The sequence below is a fragment of the Oreochromis niloticus genome, linkage group LG5, assembly GCF_001858045.2.
Source record: "Oreochromis niloticus isolate F11D_XX linkage group LG5, O_niloticus_UMD_NMBU, whole genome shotgun sequence".
Lineage (NCBI taxonomy): Eukaryota > Metazoa > Chordata > Actinopteri > Cichliformes > Cichlidae > Oreochromis > Oreochromis niloticus.
In genome coordinates this window covers 19,895,692-19,909,485 of record NC_031970.2, presented here as the reverse complement: position 1 = coordinate 19,909,485, position 13,794 = coordinate 19,895,692, and the positions used below count along the sequence as shown (strand labels likewise).

Genomic DNA, 13,794 nt, shown 5'->3' with positions numbered 1-13,794 from the left:
TTAATATTATCATTGTTACTGATACTAGGAAGAGGACGAAATGGAGAATGAGAAGAGAAATTTAAAAAATGTTCTGCTTGTTATTCTTCTTTTCTTTCTCACAGGAGTGTCGCCGTTCTTATGACTCTTATTTTGAAAAGCGTTTCCGGAAGTTTACATGCTAAATGTGAATCCGGTAGCTGTGAGCCACTCGTTGTAGGATTATCTGTTTGTGGGTCAACACCAGAGGTGTGTGGATGAGCAGTTTGGCAAAAGCTGTTACTATCTGTGTGGTAACACCTCCGCGGCGGACGAGACCAGCCGGTTACTAAACCGCGCCTAGGAGTTTGGTCAGGCCAAAGCCTGGTGCTTGGCTGGTAAGTTAACTTTTTCTGTCTCCACATTCAGCGGCTACTGATGTTGTTAGATTGTAAATATATCCGATCATGTGAAAAAGGTTTAGATCTTCAACTCTGGCATGGATATTTGGGCGTTATTTTTAACTGCTACAACAATCAAGTTAAGCCTTCATCTCGGTGACAGGTGCTAGCTACTGTAGCTGAACCGCCGTGTAGCTCCACTGACGTTAGCTCGTTGCGTGCAGTTTTCTGATAATTTAGCTTTGCTGCTCTGCTCCTCAAATAATTGTATTGTACTGCAGCGTTAGATGTAAAAGTGTAGTTTTTCCACCATAAAAAGTTGTGGGGGGAAATAGTGAAAACTACTTTATTAACAACAAAAAAGGGCTATGCATATATTTGTGATGAATGTTCAAACTGTTTAATGGTAACTAAATTGTAGTTTAGTATCAAGCATATACTGCATCTTCCACTGTTGTATCAGACAAATGTATTTTTATATTAACTAAGTTAAAGCAGTTAAAGACAAACATATTTAGCTACATTACTGTGCCTTGAGCCATCCTTCATATCTTTATATTTTGTTTTCTGAAGATCCTTTAAAGCTTTTCTTTGGACATTGGATGCTTTTTCATGCCTTTTCAGTCCAGTCCTTGTACCTGACCATTAAAAAAAATATATTTGTTAAGCCACTTAACACTGACCATCATCAATCATTCAAGCATAAAAGACTTGCCTAATTCAAAGGATGAAGCAGTGTTGTGTCTACCCATAACAGACAGCTTAGCAACTAACCAGTTTTTCTATCTTTAGGCATTTCGTTACTAGTAGCCTGTCACAAAACCACATAATTCGTTCCCATTTATTTACCCGAATCTCAAAAAAAGAAAGAAAAAGTTGGCACAGTTTGACATACAGAAAAAAAAGTATCTTAGCGACAAGAAAATGATTTGTAAAGTGTTATTAACTGAAAACTTAACATGTGTTGGCATAGTGTGCAGCGTGTCCTTAAAAATATATATATATAAGGAAACAGGACAAGTTTGTTTAAGTAACTAACTGGCACAGGATCTGAAAGATCATCTGGCCCAGCTGATCCATCTACTGTTCACTGAACACTCATCAGAAATGGTCTCAGTGTAATCTTTAAGAAAGGACAACCGGGGTATTCCAAATTATTAAATAACTGGACTGAAAATCGGCGACAACGGGTGTTGTTAAGGAGCAATGAAATGTGATTTTTTTTTTTCAAATTCTTGGTAAATCTTTAGTGACAATAGGGAGGGAAAAATTCCTGTAACAGGAAAAAAACATCTGCAGAACCTGACTATGGGAGGGCAGCCATCTGCCTCGACCGGTTGGGGAAGAGGGGAAGGTGAAAGCAGGAAATAGTGTAACAACAAACACTTGGCAGGTTAGACGGGCCCTTAACTGCAGATAAGAAACATGTTTCTCCTGGGATACCTGCAGAAAAGTACAGAGAGAAGACACACACTTAAATGAGAGGCAATAGTGACAAACAGTAGGCTCAAATAAAGTCTATAATTTGCATTAGGGTTGAATCAATCAAAAATATATATGATTTAAGCTGAGAAAATCTGAAGCCAGCTCTCATTACTTACTGGTTTTCTAAGAGGAAATTGTAGTCAGTATGTAGGCTTTATACACATCCTATTCATGAAATGTATTAAAAGTTGTGTCTGCTTTTTGTTTTTGTTTTTCTCCAAGGGTTCAAATATGGCTCTGCCATTCCTTCTGGTCTTTGCTGCCACCGTGATTCTTATCAGACCCGAGACGCCTGTAACTAAGGTAGGAAATGAACATTACCTAAGCCAAAAGACCAGCTCATGCTTTGTTCAGCTGATGTCGATCTCTTAAACTATGCATGCTTCTCTGCTTACAGGCCCTACATCAGAACTCACTTGAATGTTGTGGTGATAAGCAAAGAGCTAACAGTTCATGCTCAAATGACACCCACTGTGAACCAGGTAGTGTGGATGTTTTTAATGTCTTATCACTGACGAACATATCGGCCTTATTACGTTGGCTACCACTGAGATTTGACCTGTTTGACATCATTGTTGTTATCAGTATACGATTAGGCAGAGTTAAAACACTGAGAATAGTGCAGAGCCTCTGATTGTTAAGTATTTTAGAGATTTGTGCGTATGGTGTCTTTAGTCTAGTTGACCTAAATTATTCCCCATAATGACTCAGAATAATTCATTTCTTAAGTTTGGAAAAAGGCTTGCTGTGCATCGTACTTGTGTTTAACTACGCATTTTAAGATCTCAGGGATTAAATGTGAAGTTAAACATCGTGTTTACTTAAGATCAATGTTGGCTGTACGTGGCCTTTGATATTAAATGAGTTTGACATCACTGATATAGATGATTTATTCTGTACAGTTGGGATTCAAAGATAAGTTAAAAACAATTCTGCCTTTTTGATACATGAATGGAAACAGAATGGGCTTGCATTTAGCAGCTGCTTAAAGATATCTGCGTGACGCTAATAAATCCAAAGCATCTGCTAAGAAGTGGAACAGGATGTGAGTGATGGAGCATGAGAGCAGTTTTAAAAAAATCTCCTTACTCTATTATCTGTGAAATCTGTTTTTCAGTTTACAAGTTTTTTTTTTCCAAGTTTCAATTTGTGGACAGTGAGATTATGCAGGACACAAGAGAAAAACAAATAATCCAGCTAATCAATCCCCATGCCCTGTTGCCTCATCAGATTATAGAAACTGCAGTTAATTTAGTGTATCAAAATGGGGAAAGACTTGTAGTTTGTTGCTACAGCACTATAAATACTCAAATCAAAGTGTGTAAAAATTCACACTATGTAATACAGATGTCATTCTCTTGAATTTCACAGGATGTTTCCTGCGCGTCCTCGAGAACACCAACACCGTCTGCATATTGTGCGACTCGGCAGCTGTCGATTTAGAAAACATAACAGTCTGCACCTACAGTAAGGACTCTCGGCTCACTGCGTGTTGGATTGTGTCGCGCATGTTTGGGTCGTTTGTCTTAACTCGCCTTTTTCTGTGCTTTCTAGACTACACACTGGAGCGTAAAAATCATACAACTGTAACGACAGTTGTTCCTAAAATTGGTAAGACGTGCAGACTGATTTCGTGCGGTGTAATATTCCTTGCATGGTTAGAAGAGACGGGAATGTTGGATGCAGTAAATGTCTGTCAGTTCATTTTCTGTTTTTGTACTGTGTTTTTGTGCAGGTGGCCCTGGTGTGGCAGCCTCTCTACTTCTGGGAACGCTGTTGATCAGCCTCTTCCTGATACTCTCTGTCGCCTCCTTTTTCTACCTCAAACGCTCCAACCGACTTCCAAGTATCTTCTATCGCCGCAACAAGGGTGAGGAGCACTGCACAGTGACTCACAGTGACGCGCTTTTGGTGCTGGCTTTGATTTTGTAACTTTTTTTTCCCCTCCCAAATGCAACATTATGTTTTTGTTCTTTTTCAGCCTTCATATTTCAACCAAGTGAGACAGTAAGTGGATTTTGCCATTCAGAGTGTAGAAACTGCAAATCTGTTTTCAACGAAGTCTTTGTGCGTTAACTCTTTAACCTTTGCTCTTTTCCTTCTAGGCTGTGATGATCCCCTCCTCGTCAGGTGAGATGGCCACACTCTCTTTTGTAAACTGTAATCTTTGACCAGGAAGTGTTATGTGAAGCAGCAGTATTTGGTATTATTCATGAGGATGGATGGCAAATTTTTCTATTTAAAAAACCCCCAAAACAAAACAATAAAAAAACAAACAAAAAACACACACAAAATGAGCTCAAACATGCTAACTGTGATTACAGTGAATGTGTCCTCCTGTTCCTCTCACAGATGATTTTATGACCCTTCATTTGCTCTCTTTTCCAGTGAGGAAACCCAGATATGTCCGAAGAGAGCGACCCTCTGCTTCGTCAACACTGAACAGTGCAACCATCACGACAACTTCATCTGCTCAAGTTTATAATGTGTAGGGGTGGGGGGTGCAGGTAGGAAAGAGAGCTCAGGAATGACGTAAGATTTACAAAAGGGCGAAGGAAGACAAGATGACTCTAATAAGGATGGCCAAATTTAACTGTAGCTGCTTTTGCTGCATTCATGTCAATAGGGCTGTTAATTTTTCTCTATGTATTGAGAGTATAACAAAAAACTGACCAGTATCAAGTAACTAACTTTCTGGGGCTCTGAACTGTCTTGTACTCAATTAGTTATTCGTTAAAAATGGAGCAGACACGCAGTCTCGCCGTCCTAGGAAAAATGGCTCGTGTTTATGTGCAAGTTTGTCTTTTCTTGTGGTGAACGAGAGTTGCTCGTCTCCCGATCATGCCTCAGTTTAGGTGGAAACGCTGTCGGCAAGCGGTTTTTATCTGCTGCGTTTGGTCGGTGAATCTAAATGAAGAGTTTGTTGAACATGTGGATGCCTGTCAGGTTTGACTCGTAAACCGTTCGTCGTGTCGACTTAGCGACAGAACGGTAACATGCGATGGACATTTTGTTTTTACTTGTGTGTTATTTATTTGCATTTTGTAACTGTGCACTGAGTTTTACTGCTTAGAATTAGGCTGACAGGTTAAAAGACGTGTCATCGTAGTTTTATTTCTTCTCTGGTGGACCAGGTCTGTAGGCACTGTATTGATGATGGATTGTTTGATTGTATTTTGTACTCTTGTTGTTGCTGTTGTATTTATTATTTTTGTAATCAGCCAAGATGAATGTATTCCACATACATAACACAAAGCATGCATTGCAGTTGCATGCACTTTTTTTTTTTCCATTCCATGTGCAGAGCCACTCCTTCGCTCTTTTTTTTTAGAGCTGTGATCCTGCTGATGCATATAAAATAAGAGTTCCTGTTTTTTCCTGTCAAAATTTAGAATTTCCAAACATCCCCGCGCACTTTATCCATCTGAGGTCTTCACTGGACTTTGGACCTTGATTTTTTTTTTATTTTTGTTTTCTCAAAGAAATCAATGTTGCTATTTAGTGTGATTGAGATTTTTTTTTTTCTTTCTGTTGCGTAGACGGCAGCTCTGTAGTTGCATTTTGAACATTACTTGATTACCATTAACTTTGCCAAATGTATGAAGAATATGGCTTTGTCCTAAATGCTGTTACTGTGATGACTCTGCCATTATGAGCTTTAAATGGAGCCAGGAAGCATTTAATCACATTGCGTCTGTGCTAATAATTGGGTATTTGAATTATGACAAGTGGCCTTTTTACTGTAGCTCCAATCCTAAACCCTATCCAAGTTCTACATTGTAGTTTTTTTTCCTCTTTGATTCACAGATGGTTGTAAAAGTTATTTCTGTCTTCAGTATGTGCGGAGCAATCTGAACTGAACCAGATAAAAGGCAGCAGTCATTCCATGAATATTCCTCTTTTGGTTTCATGTGTTTACTGTTGTACAAACAACCATAAGCTAAAAACATGTACATATTGTTTTATACAAATGATGTATCGTTTTTGTAATGATGTACATATTCTAGTTTCAGTGCCATGAATAAATTCAGAAGATCTAAGTATTGTTTGCAGAAATAAAGCACCTTTCATAATCCAATGCAAAGTTGCCCTTTTTTTGTCTTTGCTGTTGTTTTTTAAACTTAAGTGAATGAATTATGTCCGCTGGTTGTCTTGAGAAGGGAAAAAGGTTCAATTGTTCAAATTAACTTACAAAAAATAACATTATTTATAACATTGACAATATTTGTACTATAAAAATAAGAATACAGAGAAAGCAAAACCATAGAGAAAGACTTTAAACAATATACGATCTATAACAATCGGAGAGAGCAAATCCCCCTGAAGGGCAAAGGCTATACTACAACTTTACGATGTTTTTATTACAACATGCTGATGTCAACCTTTTATTAAACATGCTAACTTCAGCTTTTTCCTAATTTGTGTGACCTATGACCTTGAGGCATTACTGAAATGGTGTATTTTTATGATCATCTTTATTTACTCTTTACAAACGTCATATTCCATATGACTGAAGGTTTGCTTCTACGAACTGTAAAGTCTTTAATCTGTAAAAATTGTAACATATGTTCGTGCAGTGTGTGATTTTGTGAAACTTAATGATTTTTAGTGTGATGCCACAGGGTGTCGCACTGAAAAAAATAAGTGTGTTGTGCAGCTCTTTTAATGCGATATATTATCAATATGATGTCTTGGCATTTCTTTTCAAGGTCAACTTTGACCTTGGACGTTAACAATGAAGGTTAAGGTCAAATGCTTTGCCGTCCTAGGTGCTCGTGTCCCTCAAGACCTAGTATATTGTTTTTGTTTCAAGGTGATCCATACAACATTTAGGGTAAAAGTTGAGGTAGTTTTTACTCATTTTCATTTTGATGAAACCCTGACCTGTTTTTCACAAAGATTAAATCAGCAGAGTTGTTATAGGTATCTACTATCACACAAAATTTGAGATTGATGTGAAAACTGCGAAAAACAAAACTGCTGACGTTACATCCAACCAAAATTTAAGAAATCGATCAAACAAGAACACTATCATTTCCTAAATGTTGCCGATACAATCAAAGAAAGAATTTTAAGAATAATTTTCAAGATAAAAGACATTTTATGAAAGTTTTTATAAAAAGATTTACTTTTTGGAAAATAAATACGTGTTTATGAATGACAGTAAAAATGTTTGGATTTTTGTCGTGTTTTAATGTAATAATAGAACTTATATTGCTGTTGTTATTATCAGGGTTAATATTTTGGGGAGCTGGAATGTCTCGTGTCTGGCATTCGAGGGAAGGACGTTTGCACCAGGAGCTACATGTGACAGGACATACTACTCTATTTATAACATCTGAGTGCAAGGGCCCAGTCTGACATATGCAAGGGCAGATGGACATCGTAGCTTAACTATTCCTGCAGGAAAACGCAAAGCTACCTCGAAAATTGGATGATTTAAAGAAAAATAAAATAAAATCTGCATCAGGTAAGCCTCTCTATATTTTACTGGAGCACATTTAACATAATATAGTGTGGTTATACGGCTCGTGGTTATGGATACTGCTGGTAAGATATTTAGTAGTATTGACCCACAGCAGTTTATATTCTGATAATATTAATTAGGACAAAAAAGTAATACTAATGGTATTTTACTGTTACCTAAACAAAACCACAGAAAATGGCAAATGTATTGTGTTTGAGACGTTGAGGCCTATCATAATCAATCATTTTTGAGATTTTCCCTATGTTGAAAAGGCAAAACAAACCCAATGCAGATGTTTGTTAAGCTCATATGTTGTTCCCTGACACTGGGCAGCTGATTTGTTTTCATATCAGATTATATGACCTGTTTTCAAAGATCAGGGCCCTGGAGTATTTTGGGGTTTGTTATGGAGCTTGTGACTAAGGTGCTTTGGTGTTAGTTTGCCACTCTGAAGTCTCGCTCATTCATCAAACTTTGATCTGAGAAAGCTTTGCCCTCTACACAACGGCTTCCTTTAATGACAGGTGATTATAAGCAACGTTAAGCCTAAGACAAATGCACATGCTCTATATTTAACTCAAATGTGTTGATGTAACCATATCTGCTACCAAAGATACCAAGAATGGATTGTTATGCATCACTCAAGGCCACTTTAGTTAAGCTTATGCAAAAAAAAAAAAAAAAAAATTGAAATCAGTTTAAGTATAAATATATATTCTTCTTTTTTTAGATTGAAGAGCATGTGAATTGTCAGAATGGATGATTTAGATCACAGTATTCACATTGCAGAGGATGACTGGACAAGCTTCTATGAGGAGAGTGAGGAGTGCAGTCTGCTGCAGCCTTCACTTGCCTGCCTTGATGATGCCAGCCTCACAGATTCAGAGGATTTGGGAAACCTAAGCTCAGCTGTCAGACAAAGCCAGCAACACTCACAGCAGAATCCTGATGCTGACAAAGATGGAGATACAAGCAACACAGCAGAATGGACTGAAGAAGAAAGCTCAAATTCGTCAGTGCCACCTAACCAGCCGGAGGATGCTGCAATAAAATCTGAAGAGGACTTTGAAGTATATCCTAAATGTCCTGCACCAGTCCCAGAGGAGACGGGTTACATCGCTACAAACACTCTGCAAACTGAGCTACTGAATAAATCAGCACATCTGACAAAAGATGGAGAAGTGCAGCCAGAGAGTGAACCGCTTTCTTGTCACCAAACAGGATTAAATGTGAATGAGCCAGACATCACAGGGAGGGCTGTAAAGGAAGATGTAAGGAGTGTTTCTTCAAGAGCAGAGAAGGAACGCTGGTTTGTGACAGTGAATGATAATCCAGCACGATGGCGAGCACGTCCCACCTCTGTGAAAAAAAAACGAAGACAAAAAAAACCCTTTGAGAGACGTCACGCGTGCAACACTACTCAGGAGAACTCACCTGAAAATGGTGTAAAGTTAGAGATGAATGAAAATAAACCTGAATCTCAGGGAAGAAGGGAATCTAAATCAAACCAAAACCAAAAATCAGGAAGCAACCCAAATTATGAACACAATGTGGAGGTAAGAATCATTTCAGAATCATCACAAGCGGCTTTAATATCTGATGAAGAAGACAATTTTCCCTCACTCAAACAAAATACTCTTAAGCCGATGATGAAGAGAAGCAAAAGTGAACCAGACAGCTCAGCTTTGATGGCACAAGACCCACTCACGCATTCACAGATGGAGAATGAGGAGTGCGATGAACTTGAAGACAGCGCTGAGTTCCTCTCCGTTTACAGTTATGATTCAGAAAGCTATTTGTCAGCAGCTGAATCAGTGGAGGAAGCTCAGCATCCTCCTCAACACCCAGAAATGTGCCGCTCGTTATCTTTGACATCCGACAGCCAAAAAAATGATGCTGACTCTACACAGGACAGACAAATGCATTCTTCTTTTTCCACCAATGTGTCAGCTGCCAGCTGTAAAGTTTATGAAGGTACCGGCGCTGTGCCTTCCCCGATGCTTCCATCTGCCAACCAAAGAAATACAAGCATGCCAGATCATATCCCCCCATGTGAAAATGAAACACACAGCTTGATACTCTTGGACACACCTGGAGCCCAAAGACATAAAATCAATCTTTCAGTATCTGGTTTCTCTAAGGAAGAACAGCTTTCCCCTCTCTGTGTTCCTGATGTAACAGTAACCACTTGCTCTGAGGAAGACTGCCCAGAAACATATGCCAAAGCTGTGGGTCACAGTCAACCCGTGTACGCCATCTCTGCTTTTTGGGATGAAATGGAAAAATTGACAATAAATGACATTTTGCAGCTCAGAATGAATAGATGCTCGTCGCCTAGAGAAACAGGAGAAGCCACGACACCAAATGTAGATGAATCCCCAACAAATCATGGCCCTCTGGTTGACACTGTGGAGTATAATTTGTCTTGCAGCACTCCCATGGATATGTCAGACACAGCAGACTCAGACTATTTCACGCAGGCCGACGAATCTAAGCCAGATCAATCTAGCTGTGAGTTTTCCACCTCAGATTTTGAAGAGGAGTACTGGCATTTTGTTGGCACCAGCAGGAACCCCAGCCCTGACCCTCACAGAAAAAACAAGCACAGCAGGAGTGACTCTCCATTCTTCTCAAACGATGAGTCCACATGCTCCGAAGGCAGAGAGACGCCTGTGCCTTTAGAGGACTTTGCAGGGCAGTGTTTTGACAGCCAGAAGCCCCACACTTTGACCTCAAGCACACTTGCATTGCCTAGACAGTTAACCAAAAGTAAAAGTATGCAGAATATACAAACTCTCAACAGAGAGGATGCATCTTTGCCTGCTTTACTTGGTAATGATGAAAGTAGTCTGTTTTTTAGCAGATGTCAGTCTTTGGCAGAAAACACTGCTTTTAAACTAAGTGACAGCCTGGGAACACAAATTCCTCTGTCTTTTCTATCCAGCATAGACTTTCTTGATTACCAAATATCTTACCCAGAGGTGTTTGAATACTTTTTCACAGAGGATAAAGTAAACTCTGACTCCAGGCGCTTCACTGTTTATGATCCAAAAGACATCTCCGTGGCTCCTGTCTTTGACTATGCTCTTTGTTCATGTAGAGATGAAATGTCTTTCTCTCCCCTTCACTGCAATGAGGAGAAACCCATCCCCATTTTCTCTTGTTCTCATCCTACCGTCAGAGAGCTCACACTGCCCAAGCTGGACTATGTTTTCTTGAGTGCAAACTCTGATGAAGTGGATGACATCTCTCCCCTGAGAATTGTGTCTCATTCTTTCATTCAGGCCCACCAACATGGATCCACAGTAGAAGCAGCTGTGGGTGGATCTGCCAGCTGGAAAAGTTTACTGTCGATAAGAAAAATTCACTTCCATGATAAAGGGAGCATATGGTGCAGAGGATCTGGTGACTGGGTGTTTCCTGTGGACTTCGAGAAGATACCCAGCAGGAGAGAAGATCCAGGGGCACTGGTGCCGAGTGAGGGAAGGGTCTCCCCGGCTTCCTCGCAGCTGTTTAGAGAGCTAGAAGAGCAGCATTTCATTTTGGAAACTATACAGACAACAAGTAAACATGAGCTTATGTAAAATCAGGAGACATAAATGTAAAAATGCAACATATTCAATTTCACTTTTTGCCCTTACAGGGCACCAGGGGATCTTCTCCACACTGAAGCAGTCAGACATGTGTTTAGTCTGCATTGCCTTTGCCTCCTGGGTACTAAGATCCTCTGATCCAGAGGCTGCTGATGCCTGGAAAGCAGGTATGATCATTTCTGAATTTATATTCCTCTATCAGTCATAGTCAGTCGTGATGTTTTTTCCATTACTTTGCTATGTTTCCTGATAAAATTTAGGGTAACAATTTATGATTGAGCCCCCTATTCAGTAGTTAATTTTGTAAGTACTGAATAGGTAAATTTTAAGTGATTAGTATTTTTTGGTATTTTTGTAGAAAAATCAATTATTTTCCCGTCTTCCATCAACTACACCTTACTCTTGGGGCACAGGCGATGTTATGGAGAGGCTCTAAGGTACTATATAGATAAGAAGACACTGTACACTCATTTTGATACTTATGTTTGAACAGTGACTATGAAAGATCACATAGGCCTGCAAATGTTAAGTTTTTATTTTTTTATGTAAGTTGGTAAGTAAGAACAGACCTTATTATATTTATATTGGTAAAATAAAAGGCGCAAGATGAAGTGGATCAAAAAGTATTTATGATGTAAGATGGGGAAATATAGTTTGTTTCAAAAATTACAATTAAATTGCACACTACTTAAAATTATTTATGCAGTACTTTAAATCACTTACAGTACAATTTGTGTCTCTTTTCCTGTAACATGTTTGAAAGTGAGGCAAAGTTAATCAACTTCATAATATAACCCGCACCCCAAAAAGTACAGCGTACTTACAACGTAAAGGGAACGTATGGGGAAATATCGTTTTGTATTTAAAATTAATTATGAAGTACTTTAAATTACTTATAGTATGTGTGTCTCCTTTTCTGTAAGATACCCAAAATGTAAGCAATACATAAAATTACCTAGGCATTACTTAAATTTATTTACAATCTAATTATTAGTTTTTTCCTGTAACATACCTGAAGTTATGCAATACTTACAATTACTCTTGAACTATAAATTACTTAAATTTATTTACAGTCTAATTATTTCTTTTTTTTTTTCTTCCTGTAAACACTTGACTTTAACCCCCTTATTCTAGTGTACCTACTTTTAAGTATTTGTAGGTAAATTTAATTACATTGCATTTTCAAATCAAATACACTGAAATTCCATTTAGTTACTAGAGAATTGCGTCCTTAGTTGTAGGCTGTATTATGAAGTGCTGCCAATTTTAGTAAGGAAAATAACTTTTGCCTTAAAACATTAAACATTTTCCCTGTCACATGTTTGTGTACTAGGTGATCAAACACGAAAAGTTGAAATTCAAAATAACCTTCATGGAAATCCTTTTCAGCTCTACTAGCAAATCTGAGTGCACTATCAGCTATCCGGTACCTGCGGCAGTATGTGAAGAAGAGGAATCCTCCTCAAGCTGAATTTTGATATGTACATACAAAAGAAACTAATTCCAGCCATTCTCACTTGGGTCCATGCATAAAAATAAATCCACTGTTTTTATATTTTGCAAAATGTGTACAGTTGAAGTGCATACACAAGGTTTCAAGCTACAGCCTGGCATGAACTGAGAAAAATTAAAGTTGTTTCCAGACTCAGTTGTTCTGGTGCAATTTTTAGGTCAAGCATGTACAGTATGTGACAAAGATATTCAGGATTTATAGCTTCAGTGTGAAGGAACAACAATGCAGTTTAGAGCCACAAAGCAGAGATTTTACAGCGATATCAGGCATTTTAATGTTTTATTAACTTCAGTGTGTCACTTCTGGGTAGGCCTGCGTTGATTTAAGGACCATAACTAGACATTTTAGATTTGCTCACCACCTTCCACTTTGAATGTCATGTTGTGCTAAAACACACAGCTCCATAATGTCAGAGCAGCTTAATTTCGACCAGATGGAGAGTGTAAGTGGTTGTCTGTGTGGAGGAAGAAAGGTTTTGCTGTAGATGTCTCATTTGTATTTTGCTGTATGTTGTAGGGAAAGGTTAAGTAGGTGACAGAAAAGCTTTGAATACAGACGGTGGCTCACAAATGTCTTTGTGAGAATCTTAAGACAAAGTCACGTCTGTGTATGATCACACACTGTGTGATTTGAGAGGTGTTTAGAGGGGATCTGGCATTTTTCGAACATTTTCTACAAGATGAAATTATTCAGATTCATCTGAATAAGGTTAACTCAGCTAATTATTATACAAAAATGGGAAAAATCCTGGGTAAATTAAGATAAATAAACTGGTTTAGTGTCAAATTTGTTGTTTTCTTCTTGCTTCAGTTATCATATAGGGTGGCACAGAGGCACAAGTGGGGAGATGTTGGTTTAAAATGATTAAAAAGTCAGGGCAAGATCTCCTATGATGATGTCACATCCTGCGGGTGTACAAATTTCAAGCTAAACGAATTTCTCATTAGTACCTTCAACAAAACACAAAAGACAACGATTTATATGTTTCGTTGGTATTAGTGTCACAAATGTATCTTGTTGCTGTTGTGAAATGACAATTTTGTTGAAAGATTTTCATGTAAATGGTTGTTGTCAAAACACTTCATGTGATTTCCTTTTAGTGCCACAAATGATTAAATGCAATCAAATCAAGAATGAGAGCCTTTTCCTCTGTCTGAACACAAGCTGAACTTCATAAGCTCCAGAAATTTAAAATTAGCTGCAGAATGGTTGTACTAAGACATTTTCACACATGCACAGCAGCCCTGGTGGAGCTGTATGCGAGATCTGCAATTTTGTGACTCACACCGGATTGGACTCTAAATGGATTATAACCTGCCAGCTGCCTAGAACGTGTCTGAGGGAATACAGTAAGAGAATTAACTGCCTTAACCATTT

General features: G+C 38.4%; 2 protein-coding genes across 3 annotated transcripts; both read left to right on the top strand.

Annotated features, from left to right (window-relative positions):
* The first annotated feature begins 137 nt into the window (after positions 1 to 137).
* On the top strand, positions 138 to 5,922 carry lg5h1orf159 (linkage group 5 C1orf159 homolog). The gene is made up of 9 exons (XM_005459051.3): positions 138 to 356; positions 2,067 to 2,147; positions 2,242 to 2,326; positions 3,216 to 3,311; positions 3,399 to 3,455; positions 3,580 to 3,714; positions 3,826 to 3,851; positions 3,950 to 3,974; positions 4,233 to 5,922. The coding sequence occupies exons 2-9, from the start codon at positions 2,076 to 2,078 to the stop codon at positions 4,334 to 4,336; spliced, it is 600 nt and encodes a 199-aa protein (XP_005459108.1). The 5' UTR covers positions 138 to 356; positions 2,067 to 2,075; the 3' UTR covers positions 4,337 to 5,922.
* Positions 5,923 to 7,200: 1,278 nt separating this feature from the next.
* Positions 7,201 to 13,551, top strand: perm1b (PPARGC1 and ESRR induced regulator, muscle 1b). Of its 2 annotated transcripts, XM_013277064.2 has the most exons (5): positions 7,201 to 7,314; positions 8,042 to 10,875; positions 10,955 to 11,071; positions 11,263 to 11,341; positions 12,294 to 12,396. In XM_013277064.2, exons 2-5 carry the CDS (start codon positions 8,067 to 8,069, stop codon positions 12,373 to 12,375), a joined length of 3,087 nt encoding a protein of 1,028 aa, XP_013132518.1. In that variant the 5' UTR covers positions 7,201 to 7,314; positions 8,042 to 8,066; the 3' UTR covers positions 12,376 to 12,396. The 2 variants fall into 2 exon arrangements, with proteins under 2 accessions (XP_013132518.1, XP_005459107.1); XM_005459050.1 differs by lacking the exon at positions 11,263 to 11,341 and having other exon boundaries at positions 12,294 to 13,551.
* Positions 13,552 to 13,794: the final 243 nt, after the last annotated feature.